The 24,546-nt window shown below is 38.5% G+C and overlaps 1 protein-coding gene across 1 annotated transcript; it reads left to right on the forward strand.

Annotated features, from left to right (window-relative positions):
• Positions 1-33: 33 nt before the first annotated feature.
• Positions 34-23,514, forward strand: LOC105390322. Its single transcript, XM_048627495.1, has 13 exons — positions 34-414; positions 7,659-7,695; positions 7,959-8,156; positions 8,364-8,411; positions 14,749-14,887; positions 15,980-16,063; positions 18,073-18,206; positions 18,932-19,068; positions 19,937-20,091; positions 21,490-21,568; positions 22,015-22,177; positions 22,606-22,795; positions 23,320-23,514. Exons 1-13 carry the CDS (start codon positions 389-391, stop codon positions 23,493-23,495), a joined length of 1,566 nt encoding a protein of 521 aa, XP_048483452.1. The 5' UTR covers positions 34-388; the 3' UTR covers positions 23,496-23,514.
• Positions 23,515-24,546: the final 1,032 nt, after the last annotated feature.

A 24,546-nucleotide genomic window follows, 5' to 3' on the forward strand; every position in this document is an offset into this window, starting at 1 on the left:
GTAGGTAGGTGATTATGCGTGACGTGATTTGCACCTGGAGGAATGGTTTTTGAGTGATTAGCCCCCCTCCAGTGCTTTTGTTCGTAGTCAACGCAGCGGGAAGCATTTCGCGGCTGGGAAGGCACGACTGGGAGGCTGCGGCGGCCAAACACTTCGCTTTGAAGCCCCGAGAGAGTCGCGCGCGACGCAGACTATCCAACCTCCTTGCGTGCAAACTCTATGGCCAAATCCGAACGGCGGGAAAATTGACGTTTCGTTTTTTAAAAACATTGGTGCATTTTTCTTTTGTTTTTCATTTAAGAATAGTGGCCGTTTTGGATTGCTAATTTAAAAATAATAGTGTGGTTATTAATGACAGTTGAGTGAAAAAAAGTGTGATTAGCGGTGCATGTGCAAAATGGTGCTAAGTGTGAGGTAAGTGGAGTATAGAGATAATCGTTGTTTTCTCAGGTCGCCGATTTTGCAAATGCTTGTAAAGTTTTTTTTGGTCTTACAATTAAAATTACATTCAGTAGGTTTGGTACTTACCTAAACTTTACTGTAAATATTTATTGAGAAGTTGCTGATATAATATTATGAAGACCTGCGTACATTAATCTACATAATAGCTTTATACTTCTACTATTAACTAACTTGAATTTGCGACCTAATAACTGATATTTTAGCGATCGTTTTAAAAAGTGCCTTTTCTTACTTTTAAAGCTTTTTAGGAAATAAAATAATCATCAGTCACCGCCTCGTCAGGTCTAAACGCCGGAAATCGTTAAGACGTTCCGTTTTAAAACATACTTTTATCTGAACAGTTTGTAGCTTCCTAGAACAACAAAATAAATGTTTTTGTAGTTTAGTGGAGCAATACAATATTGTAAAGTTGACGCACGACACTATTTATTTGCAAAACTAGTTCTGTGACCCCGCCACGCTCGAATAAGATGAGTACCATGAACTATTCGGGATTCATAAACAGATTACGAAGATTTTTTACCCTGATATTAAAGCTAATTCACATACTATCCATTACAAAAATACGTTAATATGAGAAATACCTACCAAATTAAAATTACGAAGCTAATAATGAAAAATTCTAATAATCAGTTTTTCGCTAGTATAGACAACATGAATATAAGGCAAGCGCCAGATGCGTCTTTCAAATGGATGGTAAAAAAAAAGTTCAAGAAAAAAAAAAATCTAGTATATTTATATATTGAAATGACTTGTATATATTTTATGACAAGTATATGCCGTATACAAATGTAAAATAGTGCAATATTGTTAACAGGACTAATAAAACAACACAAAACACGCAGCCCTAACTATGCCCAAGCCACTACAGGACATAACCATGACTGAAGGAGGATTACATTGCTTAAATATCCACGCTTGGCAGCCGGGTTGGTCATACCATATCAACATTTAATATCCTAAATCCGAGAGCAAATATCTATCTTTAAATAAATATCTGCCTCAGACGGGGAGCCGGATACTCGGCACAAAAGTCAGTATTATTTGGTTAACCAATTCGCCATCCGGTCGTCAGAACTAATTATAGCCGATGTCACAATCGTAGGTACCCACCCACCCCTGAAAATTATAATAACTAGGTTTAGTGGCTGCAAATTGTCATTTCCGGTCCCAAATATTTTACGCATTGTTGTTGTAATTTCTGTAACACTGTTACAACATTCAAATTTAATCTAAGGTCGTAATTAACGAAGCGAGGAATCCTTCTTTTCGACAGTGAGACTGGCATTCATAGCATCAACTTTTATCAAAAGTAGGTTTGCGGTCCCAGGTTGGATGTTCTCGCGTCTTAAAAGATGTAGATTTTTGAAATATTTTTTGAATACCTAGCTAGTTATTCACCCATCTATTGCCAGAATTCCAGTACATTATCAAGGTTACAAACTTTTCAGACAGACCCCGAAGAACCAATAACTTGCCAAAAACAAACCTAACCTGAGGGCTCGAACACAACACAACGTCGCATCTCAACAACCTGCGACAGTAATCCAGCATTTGCCCTGAAAAACTGTAAACACAGTCGCACATTTCTCCGATGCGATGTCGCAACGCAGTGTTTTGTTCCTGGTCCTTACGCTTAACCCAGCGTCAGCCAAACCTAAACCTAACCTTACCCTTAGCACGTCATCAGCCAATCAGAAGGCAATGTGACACAGTGCCGTGATGGCGTCAGCACATGACACGCGCCCCGTGGCCCGTGGCGTGAGTAACGGCCGCTGCGGACCGCGCCTCCGATAATCACACGCACACCCATGCTGCATCTGCAGATGTGTCAAATAAATACTTCTTTAACTTCTTTTACATTGCATATTAGGATCCGCGAATTCGATTATCATACGCACGAAAAAAGACATTGGAGAAGACGGATGAGTAAAGGAGATAAAATGTAATCTTCATCATCACCATTTTATGGGATGCTGAGTTTACTATGGTAAAACACTACAGTAAACTCAAAAGTCGACAAATCAAAATTCCTCCTTGAGTCCTCCCTACTATTTTAGTAGGTCAGCTTATTGGTGTGATACTTTCATAATAATTATATACTAATTACAAATTAAGTTGTAAGCCGGCAATTAAACATTGCTCCTGACCTCTTTACTAAACGCTTTGTCGCTTACAATATTCAGCTTTAATATTAGCCACATTGGGAGAGGAAGCGCTAATGAGGTTGGAGATGTAGGAAGCTGCTCGAGGTCAGACGACTTCCGACGTGAATATGAGCGATGCGTGTAGTAGCCATCAATGAATGTGTACTTACATTGTTTTGTGAGCTCAGGGGGTCACTCTAAAACGAACGAACGAGAATTGTCACGCTATCGGAATGATTAATACAAGGTACAGTAAAACTAACATCCTGAAAACGGAAGTGGATCCTTACTAATTGATACAGACCGTATTTAATAGAAGTAATTTATTTATTAAAGGACAAATCCGTCGTAAAGCCAAAACAAATGGTATTTTGATGATAAAAAGTCTTTGTAAAATCGCACTCTTTAATGTCAGGACTTTATAAATAGTTGGACTGTAGAGTCGTGGTTAGCGCTGCAGTTTTGTTATTGGGATACTTCTACTTACTACCGTATTAAGCGTGCCGATTGCGTGAAAATTTTTGTTCGTTCGTTCGTCGATTTAGAGAGTGACCCCCCTGAGTACACGCTTCGTCTGGCCCCGTGCGTCTGATATCGCCTTTGTCTACATTCAAAGTGCATTTTTAGGCGGATTCTTCTCGCCTACAAGTGCGTACAACACATTCTTGCACGCAAATCGGGTGATTGTATGATGATGTTGTTTTGTTTTGGTATCGAATAACCAGGCTTATCAGTTATGACGGTATGAGTGACCCAGTTGTATTAAATAAGTACAGTAAATTAATAGCAAAAATGCTGTTACTGGCACGGGGTTATACATAGCTATCCTTCCTTGTAGTATTTGTGTGTGTATGTTTGTAACTTCTTCACATCAAATCGGCTGAACCGATTTTAATGAAATTTGGTATGCAGTTAGCTGACACCCTGGATTAACAGATAAGCTAAATCGCGGAATTCTTACTGGAAAACTTTTTAAGGCGAAGTGAAACTCGCGAGAACTGCTAGTTACTTATTTCATATTAGAGACATCGTAATAAACAAAAATTTACAAAGGTAAATCAATATAAACAAAAATAATGGTACAAACTTCGATTATTATGAATACATACCTACATAATTTAACAAAAATAAAGGTAAGTAATTATAATAAAGTAATGAATATCCGTAGCGTCTTGTCGTAGCGCGTCGTAGCGCGCGGCGCGGGAACAAAAGACATCAACGCGCGCGCTGCGTTGAAAGTTCCGCGTTATGTGTTTTTGACGATTGCAATATGTCAAAATAAAGTAGTAGATAACGTTAAATATTATATTTCTGCATTTAGCCTATTTATTTTTAGGTATTCGTTCATATGATAATGTAACTACAAACGTGTAAAGCAGTGAAAAGTTATTTCCTTAAATATGCGGGATATTAGACATTTTATTGACAAGTCGCCATACTAAATTATTAAACTTATATCCTAGGATTTTACACAATATGCATTCCCATACTTATGTAGGGAATGCATATATTATTCCCATACATATTTATGTACATACCTTGTAAGATACTTGACTATTTATACAAAAAGTGTTATTAAGAATTTTCATGAAAACGAATGAATTGTATCTTAACTTTAGGTAGCTTATACTTACACAGAATCCATCCTATAGAGATAATTAAATACTTACAATACATATAAGTAATTTCACCTAACCGAATTAAATAATGAAGTAATCCGTAACAGTTATAAGTAAATGTTGTAGTGATTGGCTGGAGCCGCGAAACAATTGATCTGTGGCCGGCGCGTGCGCATCTAATCCGACGTGAATGTACCGCTCCCAGTAACAGTGCTCGATGATCGATGTCGCGCAAACGACACAAAAACAAAGGAATTCACACGTATTTTGGTATTTATTGAGTTTAGCTGAGCTCAAGGCTGCGTTGCTGCGTATCTATAGAGTTGCGAGGATTTGCCGTCGTGGTAAGGATGTAATATAAAAGAGAAGAGAATTAAAATGATTAAACCTGCCATTATTCATCTGGGATATTATTATGTACGTACCTCTACTTATTATTATAAGTACATATTTAAAATAATGTCACCCATTTTTTTATAGAAAGAATGAAGAAGGTATTTATTTCTTCCAAGACTAAGACACAAAACGAAATTAAGATAGGTCAACAAAAATGGTGACCTAATAACAGTAGAACAAATGTTCTCTTTTCAAAACGGTCATCGTCTCAACATAATATCACAGGTTAATTCCGAAATACCGAAGAAGTTAAACAAGTTTCATCATTGTCAGCTGAACTGTTTCATCGACCAGTACTTGGACTACTTCGAATCTTAAAAACAACAACAACGAACGTTGATTTATCGTGGACGCGATCCCTTCAATACAGCTTCTTGGCCCAAATTTCACAAACGGAGTACCGTGATCTGAAACAGCGGTACCGGCAGTTAGAGCTGAGTCGAGGCTGGTGCAGCCCAGTAAATGTCCTCACTGAGGATATGCCACGAGATTGGATGAAAAATATTAGACTTATGGATCAAAACATATTTTAATGTATACGGTAGTAAGTAAATGTCAACAGGATGCAAAAAGGGTATAGGAAGCTGAAAGAGGGTCGCTGAGGGGGTTATTCTGAACAACTTTTGTTCTATGAGTTTTGGAAATTCGCGAAATTGATGATTTATCGATATAAGTAATTATTATTGTACATTAAACAGAAATAATACCATCGAATATGCAGCATTGTTTTATGTATCTCCCTATCAGTGATTAAAACTATGGCCACTGGGACCTTGCTAATACAGTCAGATTCTACATCGAAACTAGAGCCGATTACTACCGATATCTATCGTTCAGTATTCGATCTGCAGCAGTTAAATTGCGGAATCACGATCGGTCACAGTTCAGTTCGGAAACGAGATATTTTCCGCGACAGATATGCTAATAAGAGGCTACATTCCCGATTGTGGGTTACTCCGATTACGTTATCTGGACCTACTACTGTTCAGTAACGAATGATTGATCAGCGGTTAAATACAGCTTGTGTAGTCGAATTCGTGATTTGAAAATTCGTATGTTGCATTAACTAATGACCGACGTCAATTAAAATTCTACTTAGGTTGCTTGATAAATTGAATAATAACAGGCCATTAAATGGAATTATACCATTTAGCAGGTGTTAAAGGCATTGAATCTGACTACCGCGTCTTAATTTGTCAGATTTTATCATCTTTTCACAAAACAAATTCCCATACGGCGGGCACCTGCTGTTATTAAATCTGAGGGTTACACAATAACGTACTGTTTTTGCGGATTATAAAGTTGATAATATTGTCAGTTATCTAACAGCTATATTATGAGCTAAGTGTGAAATATAATTTTTAAAGTAAGTAAGTAGGTACCTACTTAAATAGTGCCGTAATGTCTTGTTAAAATACAAGGTAACTGCAGTACAGTCGTGAGACAAAAGATTTCATAAAACCGTTGTATAAATTGGCGAAGTTTTCACGATCCATAAATGAAATAATGTCGGGTAAACTGCGGACCGTTTTGTATTTTCGATATTCGAATTGAAATCCTTTTCCTGCACGGTCTAGCGGACATAACCACAAGGTCGTTGACACCTGCCAACTGCTCATAAAGTACGTCCAATATTGCCCAAAGTACCTACGAATCATAGAGTTCAAACTGTATGCTGGGTTTGGTTACGGAGTCACAAATCAAGTAAACGATTTGTGAAGTTCTTAGTCATGTCGATGAGTTTGGCTTCCTTGTACTTTTATTATAACGTTTTCTAGCAATACGTAAAACTATTTAAGTAGTTGTCACTGTTTCTGATTCCAAACAAGGATAAAAAGATATAAGACACCTTGTAATATACTTACCTAATTCTAATTTACTCGGATAAAAGCACTAGTTAAATCCATGTAGTACGGAATCCTAAAATGTGATGAATTTAATATCGTATCTGCAGAATAACGGAACTAATCAAATTTGGAGTTGTTTCGATTATACGCATGTTTCCAAATTGTTTGACCGAGAAAATATCCTATGATTAAGTCATGCCACAATTTTTATTGATAAAATATGCAGAACGATCTCATTTGTGCTCTCTTTAGCCGAGTTGAAGAGTACAGCTCGATTCGGCGATATAATATTGACGAAAATATATATACAAATAGACGCCCTGGCCCTGAGTTTTCGCTCTTTCTCTTTAATATACTTTTATGAATACATTACTGGTATGTACCGACAATACAACAACCACAAAGCCCAGATACGAATCCACTATTAGATTATTACATTAGATTCCCACATGCCGATGCCATGCTGATGCGATATCAATACAGAAGATGCTATCAGGGCCAATATCTTATACCAACAGTCGTGATACGCAAAGATTACGTAGGGTACAATTGTGCTGGCAATATTATAGGGTTCAATAATGGCAGGTCAAAAGACACCGCGGGTAATGACAGGGTTCCGTACGCGGGACTGAGAGCCAATATCGGGACAATTATGGAGCAATCTTGGACATCGCTAGCCACGTGCGGGAGCGTCAGCCCTTTGTCCATTAAGTATTGTTTTATTTGGGTATTAGTGATCGAGGTATTGGTTAGATAGAACGGTGGTAGCATTTAAGTCTGAACTATCTTTATATTACTTGAATTTGTGTACGCTGGTCGGTCCTTTACCTATATTATTAAGTTATACATATATTTTGAGAATTATACATTATTTTATTAATTATTGCGTAAATATATTGCATTCATAAATGTTGGGTTCGAAATTTTGGTAATTACTACATTCTCGATGTTCTGTGAAGATTTAAATTTGCTCGGTTTTATTTTTAACAGCAGTATTTAAAAGAAGTACTTACGTATCTAAACACATATTAATAACCTGAAATGAATCATGCATGACGCGTAGCACTTTTGTTCGTAGCACGAGGAGCTACGTAAAGTTGTTATGCTTAGGTGCTACGCACATGTGTTATTGATTTTAGATAATTGAGTTGAATATTTGTTTTAATTATCCTCATTTATTGTTACAGATTACTACTGTTATGCAGCGCATTATTATTAACTCAGGTAAGATTTTCAGATCGTTTCAGATTGTATAATTTATTGACTTTCAACTCTGTAGGTTATAATTTACTAAGTAACTTCACATAACATATACATATTTATATGTCACCTTATAAACCTATGGAGCCGATAATTATAATGATGTGCTTGTGGACTGCAAAGTAAGGAATGTGCAATCAAAACTGCACTTACGCTAATATTCGTTACTTATGCAGCTCCAATATACCACCAATAAACAATAGACAATCGATTTTTTTTCTCTGCAGCCAGCTCAGGCAGCCGTGGCACACGAGGATGCGATAGATGATTCTTCTGCGGACTCCACGGAGGTGTCTGTCGTGTCTGTGGCGTCGTCCACCTCCGTGGAGGCTCACGAGGACCACGAGGAGGGGTTCGAGGGGCAGGAGGAGCACGAGGGGTCGGGGGACGACCCGCCTGACCCGGCGCCGCCGGTGAAGAATAAGGTAAGCTTAGGACAAAGAAAAAGTCAATACCTACATATATTATTATCTAACATCTTTGTGTGTAATAGTGTAGATAATGAAGTTCCTACTTCTACTACATTTTTTATCAGTCTGGTTCTTGTAATACGAATAACAAGTTTTTTTAAAGTAGTTATTTATTAATGCAAAGAAATTGTACGCAGAACTTATTTTATGTTTCATTTTCAGAACGAAACCCGAGAAGCGCTAAAATCCGACAGCACAGAACAGGATCCGGTAAATACCCAATATATTTTATTTTACAAATGTGTATCTAGGTAATTAGATTATCCAAAAAAGCAGGTCACCAAGCCCTTTTTACCACATAACTCATACATAATAACCCCCACAAGATGGCTCGTTACAATTAACTGATCCGAATTGCGCAGTCTACGCCATTTCAGCACTGAACCGTGACTCCACGCAGCTGTAGAGACGCTATTCTGCTAAGGAATTGTTTTCCCAATATTTAACTATTATTTTTAAGGTGGTATAACCTTTGATGTATACGAGAACATCAAAGGTTGTAGCTACTCGAAAAATGTTAAAAATCCTTATAATTAGTTATATTTGACCACAAAAACATATAGTTTGGCCAGTGACATCAAAGCGCGTATCCCGTATGATAATTTTGTCGCGGTGCATGTCAGATTTCAGAATATCATAAACTTATACAATTTATAAGAACCTTCGAGAAAGTGAATCAATGCTATTATTTTATTATACATATTAACTGTATATAAACAGTTTTTTGGGACACATTCTAAAACTACAATTATGTGAACCTAATAAATAAATACAATAAATAAATTTATTTTAACAATTTTCACTTCGATATTTAGTAGAAGAGGGCCCAGTGTTAGTGTGTGGATTGTGATCTTAACGGACGGTCCAGTCCGATTCACTTTCACATAGAATTCGGCCTTGAGCAGTGTAAATACGTTATATCTAAATCACAACACGTTTACCCCATCGGTTATCGGTCCTTCGACAGATGTGAATGTGACTTAAGCTTACTAACTCGGTGAGCTTTGTGAAGTTAGTTCGGCGTGCTTAAAATTCTAGATAATGTTTTGAAAAGCTCTCGTGTAAAATGTTACAAGGTAACAAAATAATACTCGTATAACTAAAAGTAAATTATATAACAACCGGCAACCTGATAACTTTTAGGGAAGCGAATGCAGCTGAAAGCAGTAATGCAATAGATAGAATAGCATATTTTTATTAGAATTATAGTGCTATCTATCTTCATAATGGATCACGCGTACCTACCATAGTTACTGTATGAATAATATGCCATTTCTTTTTATTCCGTCATGGTGTTACGTCCGTATTATATCGCGCACACCATTCAACTTCAATGTCATAGGATATGATCGTATTGTTCACTCGCTAGCGTCCAGCTGAATAATAAAAAAATACGTAATAAAAATATAATTAATCGCAATTTTTTATGAATAATTTACCCTCATAACAAACTTATTGCTCTCGATCGACAACGTTTGATCTATTTCAAATATAATATTCTTCGCATAGTAAGGTGAAGTGCGGTAATTGCAACTATCCGGTAATTGCAACTAACTTCAATAACTCCCTCTAGAGTTACTTCATTGTAAAACGACAGACTAAAATCAATTTTACATAATAAAAGTTCTACCCAAAAATGTGGATGGCGCTGATAGCTCAAGAATTGTGGGAGTTATAAAGCTTTTTGTCATCGGCCATTTTGAGTCTGCTGGAGTCGGATGGACATGGTGTGCATTTTTATTTTATAAAATAGTTTTTAGTGGTTCCTCGCAAGGTTTTTCCAAAAAAAAGTAAAAACTAATAACGGTAAGTCATTTTGTATGTATTTGTTTTATTCTAACACGATTGTTTTCCGAGTTTTCTGTGTAGTTACATTTACCAGACAAAAAATGCAAAGTCTGGTAAATGCAACTATTTTGCAGTTTTTAGGGTGGTTACAATTAGCTGCCAATTTTTGTATGAAATTGGAAAAAGCCAGTGATGGGGCAGTGAACATGAATATATCGATACAATCACTAATAATATAACACACAAATAAGAATAAACGGCTGAGTAGCAAATTTTAAACATATCTGTTAAGCATACATTTTTTTAGAAAACCTGCATAATTCCACCCGGCATCCTTCCGACGGTAAATTCCGAAAACTTTCCAAAAAAATTGTAAAAAGGCTGTTTGATTAAACATAAGTAAAATATTTAATGTTGATTAATAAAAATATAGCTATTAATTTTTATCCCCGAGTTTTATTCTGCTACCATGGTCTTCTTGGCTTGTCGATGGCAGACACTACATGACTGTCGATAAAATTACGATAAAGTTCCCATCACTATTTTTGAGAAATTAGTTGCAATTACCAGACCCACGGCTAAACAGTAGTTTCATGCGAAATTGGTCGTAGTTACAAGGAGATAAGTGTCACAATCCTATGAATATTCTCTTAATCTTTGTGTTTCAAATACACAATATACACCACACATAGAAAAATATGGAGATAAAACGATTAGTTGCAATTACCCGCCAGGAGGGGTAATTGCAACTATTTCTGCCTTTGCCGGAACTTTTGGCAATAGCTCTTTATTTGGCAATAGTTTTTCTTTGTCATGATAGTTGAATAAAATCTACATAAAATTTTGACTTTGGCATGATTTTACAGTAATACTTTTTCCTTATATATAAAGAATTATCAGATGATGAAGTTACGACTTCAATATTTTTAGTTGCAATTACCGCACTTCACCTTACGCGATACGTAGAATACTTGCTAAAAAAACTCCTAATGCCTCATTTATCTATTTCTAGCAGATTTACAAGTGCATTAAAACGATTTTAAACAACTAAGTACAGTCACAGAAAACAGTGTAATGAAAATATACAGTGCATAACGTGAGTGACAAGTTCACAAGTATTAACGAGTAAATCATTTGAATATGAACACTATGTGGTGTACTTCCCGTATTTTCGTGACATGGTTTACTTTAGAAGAATACTATTAAATAAATTTTGGTCAAACCTCAAACTAATGCGTTTTCAATTCCATACCTTTCAGCTGTGGTTAGATTAAAATTAAGTAGCACTATAAAGTCCTCATTCGTTTTCTATGCATGGAATATTAGCCCAATTTCTCCTACTTTGGCCACTATGGTAATACAAAAATCAAATTCGATAATCTATATACACTAAACTCAATTGGATAATTTATCTTTTTTGGCGCATCGATCGTGACGACCGAAGCTAAATGTCTCTGTTCCGCTATTCGACAACGTAAACTATTACATTGAAATGGGTGAAAGGCGATTGGAACATCTTTAGTGTTGTTTTACTTCAATGTTAAAGAAGAATTGATCTTCGGTTGCATTCAAGATTAAGAGATACAAGGTGCAATAAAATTAGTTATTGTAGTAAAATTTGTTAATTAAATTGCGAGATTACGACTGTAAGGAAGGCAATCGGCCATGAAAATGAAAGGTTTTAGTATGATGCTTAATTGCAATTAAATTTACTCGTTAAGTCATGTTAATTATGAGAGTCTATTTCAAATCCGATGGATGGATAAGTCGACTCCGAATCCGATACTGAATTTCGAAGTAGGTACAGAATTACGCTGTTTGTGATTTATAAAGTTTACGATTCCGATGTAAGTACGTTAGTTCGAAAGTATGGAATTCCTCTGTTTGTGAGGCATAAAGTATATGGTTACGATGTACGCCAATTCGAAAGTATATTGTCCAGAACACTGCCTTACCCTACCCTATTAGGTACACACATAACTTAAATATTACTCAACTAAAATTTACGGATCAGCTGTTTTTTTAACGATTTCAGTGCTATAATAAAAACCTTACGAAGCAAGAAGAAAAAGGTCCTATACTCATTAAATTTGAAAAAAAAAAAACACCAGTTCCATACATTTCAGTTTACTTCCAAACTGGCGTACTTTCCAATCATATACTTTATGCCTGACAAACAGAGGAGTTCCATACTTTCGAACTAACGTACATCGAAATCATAAACTTTATAAATCACAAACAGCGGAATTCCGTACTTCAAAATTCAGTAGCGGAGACGGATAAGTCATGCCTTGGAGGCCTGATATCAAGTTCTTTTTTATATGATCGGTAAAACAATCTTATTACGAAACTAAATCATATTGCGAGGGCTTGCCTCCATAGTGTTAGATCTATCTATGGTTCTGCCGTGTATCTATGAAGATGCACAATTATTACTTACGAAATCATCCAGTAGGCCTGAAGATCGTTACCATTTGATATGAAACCGTGAATAAACATATCAGTTACAAGGTTCTACGGGTTAAGCTGTAAAATGTTGTAGCAATTCATGTTTATGTTACATAGATATGTGCTATAATAATATTCTTAGCACATATAAGCATGAGTTGCTACTTACTATACCATTAAAACAAGTACTAAAGTAATGTCGATAATACGATCACAAAGTAAGTAAAGTATTCCAGTGTAGGTTGTAATTAAGGTTCTTAATTTAAAAAGTTACGACTCTATATCTCGAGTATCGAATGTGGGATAATTATTATTGCCTATTATTTTTTTATATGTACCTAGAGTACCTACATATGTATACGTATTTATGTATGTATTATTGCGTAGTAACTGCTAAAAGTTTGTGACAATGCTGAAAATTTAGACGCTTTTATAACTGGACGAGTTTTAAACATAATTTCCTTAAATATAAATTATCCTATGACCTATGAACTTGACATACATTTTCTTCTTAGCTACTTACTTAATTTCTGAAAGCGAAAGAAGAAATAATTATACCGGCTCTGTATTATTTTATAATGTTTGTTTAATGGACCCGAATGTCGTCCACCGTTAGCCACTTCATAGCTCACAAATGTCGAATAAGTGCAAGTAAAGTAGCTACGTGGTAAAGAGGCTTTCGTGAGAAAAATCGTTGTTTTATTGCCCAATTACATTTGACACCCAAAAAGAGGAGATTTACTTTTGTTTGTTTTTTATCGAAAGCAATTTGTTAGAATAATGTGGCAACAAAGGCGTAAGTAAGTAGCTGTTGATAGACTTGATAGTTCTCACTCCAGTGGCCTGATTTTGAGTTTCGTGCAGTCGCATCGGGCGGCGGCGGCGGCGGCGGAGCGGCGTGCGAACTACCGTGGCACACTTTTGTCTACATTTACCATCATTTTTTTACAACAGTGCAAAAGTGCCCTCGGCCGTCGTGACTCTGAAATGGTGCATTACGAGCCGAGTGGCCGCGCTCCGACTATAATTCGATAGTTTGTTTTTAGCGCTTTGTCCGCCGAAGAATGCAATAGGAAAACCTACTTGTACAGTCGCACTTACAACTTTATTAGGCGCAATTCATTTCGTTCCGCTGTTATGTAGATGCGGAGATATTAGGTAATTAGTTTTAATTATGCTCGGAGCATTGAAAAGTGTTGAAGGTGTTCAAAAGTCGCTGGTGTCGGAAGGATGTAGTTAGGCGGGCGCTATCTCATGGCTATCGCGGTTGCCCAACACGGCTGCGGCATATGCTACTGTTCACCCGCGCACACACTCATGTTAAGAAATAACTACATATCCAACGTACCTACTTACATGAAGGAAGAATTGTTATACTAATTGCACAATCATGCGAGTTATCTTTATCAGATACGTATCATGAATAATTGAACCTGTTAAGTTGTTGTATCCGTAACTAAGTGATATTTGTCCGGGAGTACTATTTAGTTGATAGATGAACATAGTATCAATACGCTATGATTCAGGATAGGCCCAGAGCTATTAAAATAAGCTCTATTTAAATAAACCAAGCCGACCAACAGATCCTGATATTTAAAACGTGAGGTCATGCGGCGACTAGCAACGATATCTCAATTTGTTTCGCAACGCAGGGTTAGAGTTTACTGATAATATTAACTTAATAACAAATGAGTTTATAGTTCCCATGATCTGTCTCACAGCTGGATGGTATCTGGCAGCTCCTGACTGACTCCTGATGATATCTGGCTGACAATGAATGACTTGACAATGGTAACAACATCAAGAGGTCTTGTTTACGCTAACATCATAAATGATTAAGGACATCAAATGAGTCGTTTCTGTTATTAATACTTAAGTACTTATGTTCAAATAAAGAATATCTATCTATCATCTATTTTTTGGAGCAATTTGCATTGTTTAATGGTGTTGAAGCACTAGGTTTACTGTTAAGTATATGTGTTAACAAAAGCAATCAAATACATTAACAGTTACATTACATTAACCTAATTACTGTTTTACTCGTATTTCTCTCACTCAAAGATGCATCTTAGCATTCTTAACACTAATGATTCCAGCCTTACACTAGTTTTAGTACCATCATTTAAACTCTACACCATCTAATACACTCGCGTGCAATGAAAAAGTTTCACCTGCCATTGACGTTCCATTTGTCACTGAAACTTTTTCCTTCACCAATACAGGGTCAATGAGTGCATTTTTGACTTCCTCCCAAATCTATTACTGCCACCGTCTTTTATTTACCCTACTCTAACCCGTCATAACTCCACAGGTGGTGTTCGTGGGAGACAAGAACAGCTACGTGCCAGTCAGCATCAAGCCTCGGTCGCCGGCCGCGGACACCTGGCGTGAGCCCCCGGCCTGGGAGCGCGAGTACCGGCGACACAGGACCAACGGGAGCCGGGTGCAGTGTGAGTTGGAACCATGTCCGATTAAGAGATTTGGAGGAATAGGGCGCTAGGTGGAACTAGACACAGGACCAACGGGAGATTTAAAATATTTGCGGCAGAGAGAGGAAAAGCTAGGTAAAACTATGTTGGGTGTATGATGCCTGCTTTCTACGAGTCAACATTGATGACGTGCATAGGTGCTACTTATCTACAATGCCAAATTTTGAATGTAGGTGGCATAACACAGTGGCCCTTTTGAATAATATGGTAATGGCTATATGTATATGTATTTAAATTTCCAATGATTAACTGAAAATGTAACTAACCTACTGATTCCAATTCCTTCTCTACTCATTTCTTCTATGTATACACATCATATTATGAGCTTATAAACGTTTTTGGAAACGTAATGACGTGTCTTATAAATCTTGTAAATGCTTCTTGATGTGTATTTTCCGGCATTACCGGAGACGAGGGAAAAGATATTTCATGAAATGATACATTTGTAACTTTAATTAACATTTCGATGCCGAAACTGCTGGTCAGTGGGCCTTTAGATATTTTAGTGACCTACATTACTCCCAACTCCCAAATAACCTGAAATAATTAAAAAATATGTGGTTTATTTCTGTAAACATACATAACATCAGGTAGTCAGTAGTATTATTGCAAGATGGCTCATTAATGTTGCAAACGCTTTGGCTCTAGCCGTGATGCTATCGATATCAGGCTCTACCGGCGCCCTGACGCAATCTTCCCTTTGTTCAATTTTCTATCCTTTTAATGAACTTGGAAATTCATTTGCATGGTGGATTAATGAAGAACTAGCCAGGTACTTTGAGTTCATTTATTTTTTAAATATGTTACGGGATTTTACCATAACTTTTTCTAGTAGGTGTAAGTCCACACATTTAATTAAGGTATAGTTAAAATAAACGCAAATGAATATACCTACGTTATTATATCCTTGACCGATACAAAAAACATTTATATCTAACCATGACCTTGTCTCAAAACCAAGTAGGCCATGAAACCTAAACGGAAAGCGAAAATGAGATGTAAATCTCCAAAATGAGACTTTCCATCGATAGTTACTGTTTTATTTGTCCACAGACATTGAAGCTGAGTGCCAAGACGATTTCATGAAGATTCGAGTCGGGTTTAACGGATCTTTCACCGGACTCGTCTATTCTGCAGGTAAATAGACTTTATAAAATAATTTATGCTTACAATAAGGTGTATGTTTATGTAGATTTTACCCCCTGGGCAAACATGAGGATGTATAAGTGGCATGTGTTTGGATAGCCTGCATCCATAGCCAAGAAATGGATAATCAGATCGGACGCAGTTTTTTGCTTTGAATACCTTCCCCGTCGTGTTTCATTTAAATCGTGGATGAAGGCTATGATATTATTATGTTTTCCTATATATAGTTGTAGGGGTTCTATCATAGGCTAAGTTTACCTTTAGCATCTGCGTACCATAATATGTATGCCTATGCTTGTTTTTACTTTTATTTGACGACTCTACATTCTATGCTATCTACATAGTTGTTGACGATATAATGACTCACTCAGTAGTTTCTCTACATCATTTCCCTTTCCTATGGGACAGATAGCATCTTGGGTTCATAATCATAATTTCGCCGCTGACCCTCCAACTTACGCCAGCCTAAAAACCTGGTTTACAAAAGTAATTAATTTCCTAAGGTCATTCGTACATTTAGCATAACAGTTAGGTATGCTACGTGCGATAAGGCAAAAGGACATTATAGTCATATTTTTACTATATCAGGAACTAGATACACGTGACTAGATATTTCATGACATGTATTTAATTTTAATGTTTGTAGTAAGATTTTAAATTATTATTAAAACACTATAATATGTACGGTGGCCTGAACCTAAAAGTATACAGGCGGAGTTTTAAAAATAGCGATCCCTGATGATGAAGGGTCCAGCTACATCTTATAAATCCGGGGACGTATTGTGTGTGATGTGTGTAGCAGTGGTGTTTATGTGGATGTGCTTGAGCAGCATGTGAGCTTGAGATCGCTATTTTAAAAACTCTGCCTGTATACTTTTAGGCGCAGGCCACCGTACGTATAGGTATATGATAGTGGGGGTATATAAAAATATATTTAATAGTTTCTAGAATCAGTATTTATTGGTTATCTAATTATTGTTAGTGTACCTATTTAAAAGTTTAGTGAGATAACTTGAAAAGAAACATAAAATAAGCTCGTGTCGTGAACCTTCACCCACACCTATTTCATAACACTCGTTCGTCTCACCTATCTATGAACTAGGTACATAAACGACTACGTATAATACCGTAGGGCGATGGCAGATTAACCAGAACTAGCCTACACACGACGGTATGTCTCAAAGGACGGTAATAAGCAGGACTAATAGAGCCGTGGTCGGATGATATGATGTGAAGATGGAAGATGCGATGCTTTCATTGTTTATGGGGGAAGCGTGGGTGGTCTGTTTTGGCACAGGTCTTGTTTTATGACTGTGAGACTGATTCAAGCGCTAGAAAATATATTGTTATCACCCCTGGGATAAAATTTTGGTAGGTGGGTAATATAAAGTGTTGATACGTAATCTTCATAAAACTTTGAAGCCCTTATCAACATTTAATTTACGTCGATTAACTGATTTCTTGTAGAGATACACCACACATTGTGTAGTGAGTCGTGTCGTGAGAGTTGCGTGTAATTTGTTCTCGGTTATAAAACGCAGCCGCGCTTTGTCACAGGGAAATAAAACTGATTGTTCAAGTATGCTGCGTAGTGCGTAGGCATGATCTTGATACTTTAGATAGAAGTAAGGTTTCACAGGAAGTCGCTATATGACGTGACGTATCCGTTATTGTGCTTATTCTGCACCATTCTGCACGTATTTGCTGTGATATATTTTTGTATCTTTTAATATAAGAACTCCGAAAATTCCACCAATAAACAAACGATAAAATATGATTAAGGGTCTCAGCACATATAAGCGTAACGTAAAGGGATCGACTTTTTTCTTCGGTCGTCCAGGCGTTCGCGAGCCCGCAATCTACTGGTTGACTGAAGAAAAAGAGGTGATTGGTCCCTTTACGTTACGCTCATATGAGCGGTGACCTTAAATCAATATGTAACGTCGTAAGTATTATGAAATTATCTTGCACTCAATTTAACCCCCTACCCCTCTCCCCAGGCTACTCGTACGACCCGGACTGCATGTACATCAACGGCTCCGGGCGCGACTACTACGAGTTCTACATCCAGCTCAACCGCTGCGGCACGCTCGGCCGGAACAGCCAGCACGAGGCCAGCAGGAAGCATCCCACTGTATGTACACAACACTAGTGTTGATATAGTCGTAGGACCCGGACTGCATGTTACATCAACACATCCCACTGTATGTACGTTGGCCTGCGCCTAAAAGTATACAGGCGGAGTTTTTAAAATAGCGATCTCAAGCTCACATGCTGCTCAAGCACATCCTCATAAACACCACTGCTACACACAACACGTCCCCGGATTTATAACAGATGTAGCTGGCCCCTTCATCATCAGGGATCGCTATTTTAAAAACTCCGCCTGTATACTTTTAGGCGCAGGCACTTGGTTTTGTACATCCTACTGTTGTTGTTGACGTCCTGTAGCGTCCCAGAGGTGCAGAAGGTCTCCACTAATGTTCGGCACGTTCTCCTATCTACGGCTGTAGGTACATTTGGCTCCAGCTAAGTCCCCTGGCCCGCAGCGCGCTTTCAACACTTCAGCTCCATGCTTAGACATGGCGTCTACGGGAGCGCCTTCCATTTCCATCCACGTTCAATTTATTCATGAAGACTTGTAGAATCAATATAATAGGCCTTTGACATCAGGAAGCATTATTATCTTACATTTGAGAGACATCAAGAAATTACAGAAGCTGACTCCCTTTGTATTAACGAATAACCATATCTAGCAGTGAATAGTTTCGGCCTATTCGTGTGGCCATCCCCATTTAAAATACGAATCACTAGCAAGCATTTTCAAAGTAATCATAATACCTGACCATTGCCCAACAGAAGAACCTGATGTGGAACACAGTAACCGTCCAGTACAACGCACTGATCGAGGAGGAGCAGGACGAGCACTTCAAGGTGACCTGCGAGTACGGGTACGACTTCTGGAAGACCGTCACCTTCCCCTTCTTGGATGTCGAGTGAGTATGAGCTGTCACTTTATTAAGTGGTAGAGAGAGATACGGATTTTAATAAAGTTGGTTCGACTTCATAAGACGGCCGACTGGTGTAGTGGTTAGTGACTGATATGTCGAAGGTCCCGGGTTCGATTCCCGGCTGGGGTAGGACCTCATGTGGAACACAGTAACCGTCCAGTACAACGCACTGATCGAGGAGGAGCAGGACGAGCACTTCAAGGTGACCTGCGAGTACGGGTACGACTTCTGGAAGACCGTCACCTTCCCCTTCTTGGATGTCGAGTGAGTATGACCTGGAACTCTATTATGGTACGGTCAGGTGCAAAGAAACCTGACCCCCCTCTCATACTAATAATGCTTCTGAGGGGGGTCAGGTTTATCTGCACCTTACTGTACTTGCAAATGGTGGTTTAACAGCCTTTGTTCTTTTATAGGTAGTTCGACTTGTGAAACATGAGAGTCAATTTTTTTTTACCACGTTTATGTTTAAATATAATTTTATAAGGCTTTAGCCTCTTCACAGCGCTTATATGTAGCATGTGTCTGATTTACGATCTTTTTTTGATCATGGTCTGTGAGGTTCTGCTAGCGGACTCAGACAGAGACTACTCGCGATAGTCGCGATGATATTTTCCACTGAATTCATGAATAATAATAGTTTGCTGAATTTACATTGACGACATGGTTTCCTACAGTCTTTGAATTTGAACTGATGAAAACCCCAGTTGTAAGCTCGAAACAAAAGCTCAAAAAGTTATAATTTTATATGTGCCTACTAACTCATCCATCTCCAATCCGTCCTGTACAGTGAGTGATTATTTTCTTCATCTATATCTATGTACTAACTAATCCCTCTCTTCACCCCCTCCAGAGTGGCGACAGGCAACCCAGTAGTATTCACGCTCCAGCCGCCGGAGTGCTACATGGAGATCCGGGCCGGGTACGGCGCGGGCGGCGCGCGCGTGGCCGGCCCCGTGCGCGTCGGCGACCCGCTCACGCTGCTCATCTACATGCGCAGCGCTTACGGTCAGTTCATCATCATCATCAGCCAATAATCATCGACTGCTGGATATAGGCCACTCCCAAGGAGCGCCACAAAACTTGGTCCTCGGTCTTCCTCATCCAGCCAGTACCTTCAAGTTATATAGCCGTCTATGGTTATAAAATATTACGGTCAGTCACTAGTTAACTATACTATACCCGGTAGTGTTCACCCTCCAGCCGCCGGAGTGCTACATGGAGATCCGGGCCGGGTGCTCATCTACATGCGGAGCGCTTACGGTCAGTCACTAGTCAACTATACCCCATCCAAGATAACGAGATAAAGCATATATGGGGACCGTTACTGAGTTACATTGCGATAGCGAGAGATTATTATATCTGTCCTTGGCGTCAGTTGGTCTACAGAGTTGTGTGTTTCGTGGTACATGTAAATAAGTTCATTTATCCCGTTATCTTGGACGAGATATATTGTATACAAGATCTTCTGACTACCCTTTCGGGGATTACAGTCGTGAGCATATTATGTATGTATGTATTGCAAGTCCCGGGTCTGATTCCGAGTTCAGCGCACGCAATAATCCACTGAGGAGATTGACTACACTTGTGTAAAAATAGAGCGCTTTTAGTGGTATCATAAAGCTATTATCTTCGTTTATGTGAGATGGACCGTTTATGCAGTTGGCGCAGCTTTTTGTAAATAAGTCAACAGTAACACTGGGAGCACGTGGGGAATTCGTATTCGTGTTGTTTTAGAGGTAGGTAAGTATGTAATAAATAAAATTTAATTTATAGTTGGACAATTAACGATTTATGATTATTTACACCAACAATTTCCAAATTAGTTAAGTACAGTCTTTACAAAATCGTCTGCACAGTTTCAAGCCTTTTACGGCAACAATGTCAGTCATTAAAAATTCCGAGTTGTTTTACCAAAACACAGACATCTGCCGCTAACCGCAACATCCGAAGGGCGGGAAATTTAACGCTCCGTAAACACAACATAATCACAAATTCACGATGCTCGATGCCGGTTCGTCTGGCAATACCAAAACAAACCAGAATTACTGACCCCTGCATTATGTTTGTTCCCTCTCCCTCGGAGGATTCTTCGAGGGTTACTCTACCTTGACAAAGAATAAACGAACGAGTGCTGTCATGCAATCGGTACGTTTAGTATAGGTAGTTTAGTACATCGAGACATAGAGTCGTGGTTAGCGTAGAACCGCTCCAAAACTTCCTTTTTCGTGTGCTAAAGTGACCCTCCAAAAATCTTTCCGAGGAAAGACCATAATTGGATTGTCGAGTAATCACATTTTCCAACTATCCGGGCTATTAGGCACAAGTTTTCCAGCCAAGTTCAATGGCTCCTGTTTGGTTGTGGATCAAAGTTCGGTGACTGAATTGGTTCGTTGTTTTTTCCAGACGGCTTCGATATCGTGGTGAACGACTGTTTCGCACATAACGGGGCGGCTAAGAGGATACAACTGATCGATGATTTGGGGTGAGTTTGACCTCAAGTCGTTATAGAGCGTACACAGATCTTGTAATAGGTACGTCTAACTTGACTTAACAATCAAATTAAATGAATTTCTTCAGCTTTTTACGAATTATGAAATTATTAAAAAAACAGTCATTGTGTGTGATCAACACCCCTTCATCTACTGCTGAACATACCTCTCAAGAAGCGTCACAACCACAACATTGTCATCTTCATCATATTTCGGGAACCAAACTACCCACTTACTTATACAGGAGTCCCGAAGCATATACAGAATTACACTTGATCAATACCTACCATCTTTCATAGAAAACACTATTAACCGCAGGTCAGTTGATATTGATAGAAACTCTTTTTCGCCGATATGAAAGTTTACCTAACATCACGGCTCGCCGAATAACGCTACAAAGAATGAATGGTCTAACTAATCTCCCCCCATCTCCTTCCAGTTGCCCAGTAGACGACAAGCTGATCTCCCGGTTCCGAGGCTCATGGTCTGAGACGGGTGTGTTCGAGACACAAGTCTTCGCCTACATGAAGACCTTCCGCTTCACGGGATCGCCCGCGCTGTATATCGAGTGTGATGTTCGCATGTGCCACGGGAGGTGTCCGGTGAGTGTAATATGTGTTAATATGGTTTTAGAGCGGATGGTGTTCGGTGAGTTTGGGACTGATGTAATGAGTGCTAAAATGAGTTTCTATATGCTTTCATGTAATTGTCTAGGTAGCACAGGGCGCAAGGCCAGTTGTGACGAGGTCAATGGCTCTTTACTCTTGACACAACACGATGTGGTAGAGCGGAGATATCAGCGTCTTACCATAACCCGTCCTGTAACATCACTTGACCTCCCACCAGCCTTTAAACATAGGCTTTTCCCATCGAGCGTCACAACAGTTTGACCGTAGTATTCCACTATCATAAAAAGTATTTTGTTTCAGCAGCACACCATACCACTTTCAATACCTATTATACTCACACCACCAACACAAACTTGACTACTATAATGTACTTACACTATACCCTTACAATTCACTTGCAGTCACAACCCTGCCACTGGCGCAACATGAAGAGCGTGCGCAAGCGGTCGGCCGACCAGCCGGGGGCGCTGCCGGGGGCGGTCGCGGGGGCCGGGGCGGGGGTGGGGCGGCTCTCGGAGAACATCTCGCTGTTCCAGTCTCTAAGAGTGCTGCAGGAAGGTGAAGATGATGATGAAGCGCCCGCTAGAGCTGGTGAGTAATAGAGGGGAAAGATCTGTAATATAAGCCTCGGAAATGTATAATGCGCCTGTAGATTGATATGCAATTTATGGCATGAAGACGAATTATTGCTATCAGTACTGCACTTGGAGTTGGTCAAAATGATAGATTTTTGACATCGACACAGTAAATAATAGTAATTATCAGCCAAAGGGTGCAGCAGAGCTGTTTTGCTTGCCAGCTGGTCCCAATGCAAGTATTGGGCTAGGCTTGTGACAGTCGTGAAAGGAAATCTATTAGATTATACTCTGTCCATTATGTTATTGGTTTTTTGACATTCGAAATCCCATACATATTTGACGACTGCAAAGGAAAACCAACTTTATTTACGAGTGGTAGCCACTGACTGCCCAGTAATCCTCACACGTTTAAGGTGCAGTTTTCATTCGCAAAAAAAAGACAACCAGGCTATTACAGTCCTGCAAAATAATCTGAAAGCCACTTGACGCATCTTACTCTTGTTGTACGTAAATACTAACCAAAAACTTCCTTTCCAGCTACAGCAGAAGGTCAAACCTGCATGAAGAACACCGCTCTAGGCGCCCTGATCTCCGTGTGCGCAGTGCTAGCGGCGGCGGCGGGAGGCGCCATGTTGTTGGCTACCCGCGCCCTGCGTCGTCCCACTGTGTCAGCTTCCGCTAGCTATGTACCGCACAAGGGACGGATCAATTAGACAGCTAGTGTAGTGTTTGTAAGCGTAGATTTGGATAAACTCAAACTCAACATTTTTATTCGTTTACGCAGGTAAATTCAGATGTTATATTCCATTTACTGCTTATTCATTAAACATACGAACATTTTAGATTGTGTAAAAGCTATGTGTGAAAAGAATAGAAGAGATGGGTTTAAGAGTGTGATGTTTGTAATTGTAGATTCCGATGACAGCCGTGTAGCTGTAGAAGAGAAAAAATCAAGTGTGTTGTTTGTAATTGTACATTCTAAAATGTAGCAATAGAGGCGGATTTGGATGACAGTTGTGCGTCGCAAACGTACTTTTTTGATGTAGTTGTAGATTTTCATTAATTATTTACGTAGATTCATAGCGCGCGCGTTGATACCTACTCTAGATATGTATGCTTCTGTAGTTGGCAACACCAGTGCAACAAATCTTATGACACGTTTAACTTGGGCTGCACTAGATCAGTTATAACTCGTAGCTAAATCTCGCTTAGCAAAACTATTCCGATAGTTCTGATACCTAGAATTATAGGGAATTTATAACGATGACATTTAAATGGCCTCATTGTAAACAACGACCGTTATGTTATACACATCGGACAGATTAACCGAAAGTATTCAAATTTTTAATTATATGCCTTCAATTATTATCAGCAAGTCACTCAGGTATACTCTCACTCATATTTATAAGTAAGTATAGATGTATGTAATAACGTATACTAAGCAAAAGAATGATAAAAATAATGGCGAGCTTATGATAATTTGTTTCAAAGAAGTGCTTTTGAATGCTGCTATATTTTAATGTTACCTCATTGGTAGACCTGAGATAAGTGTTTTAGGAAGGACCAACGATTAGTATTAGTTTCTTTTTGTACGGTGGATCACAAGTAACTTTTGTTAGGCAATATTGGTATCCATTTGAACTATTCTTATAAACAGTCCGACCCATACATGCTAATTAATTCAAACTGGGGGAAAATTATTGAAATTCAATTACCTAGTACTTATAAAGTATTTTCTGGAATAAATTCTTGTTGTCCATTGTA

The sequence above is a fragment of the Plutella xylostella genome, chromosome 18 (assembly GCF_932276165.1).
Source record: "Plutella xylostella chromosome 18, ilPluXylo3.1, whole genome shotgun sequence".
Lineage (NCBI taxonomy): Eukaryota > Metazoa > Arthropoda > Insecta > Lepidoptera > Plutellidae > Plutella > Plutella xylostella.

Excerpts from the sequence above, each read along its gene's own strand:
- LOC105390322 (XM_048627495.1), top strand. The coding sequence starts at position 389 with ATGTGCAAAATGGTGCTAAGTGTGAG. Across the intron at positions 14,888-15,979 it reads CAACGGGAGCCGGGTGCAGT|ACATTGAAGCTGAGTGCCAA; the intron begins GTGAGTTGGAAC and ends ATTTGTCCACAG. Across the intron at positions 20,092-21,489 it reads CTACATGCGCAGCGCTTACG|ACGGCTTCGATATCGTGGTG; the intron begins GTCAGTTCATCA and ends TGTTTTTTCCAG.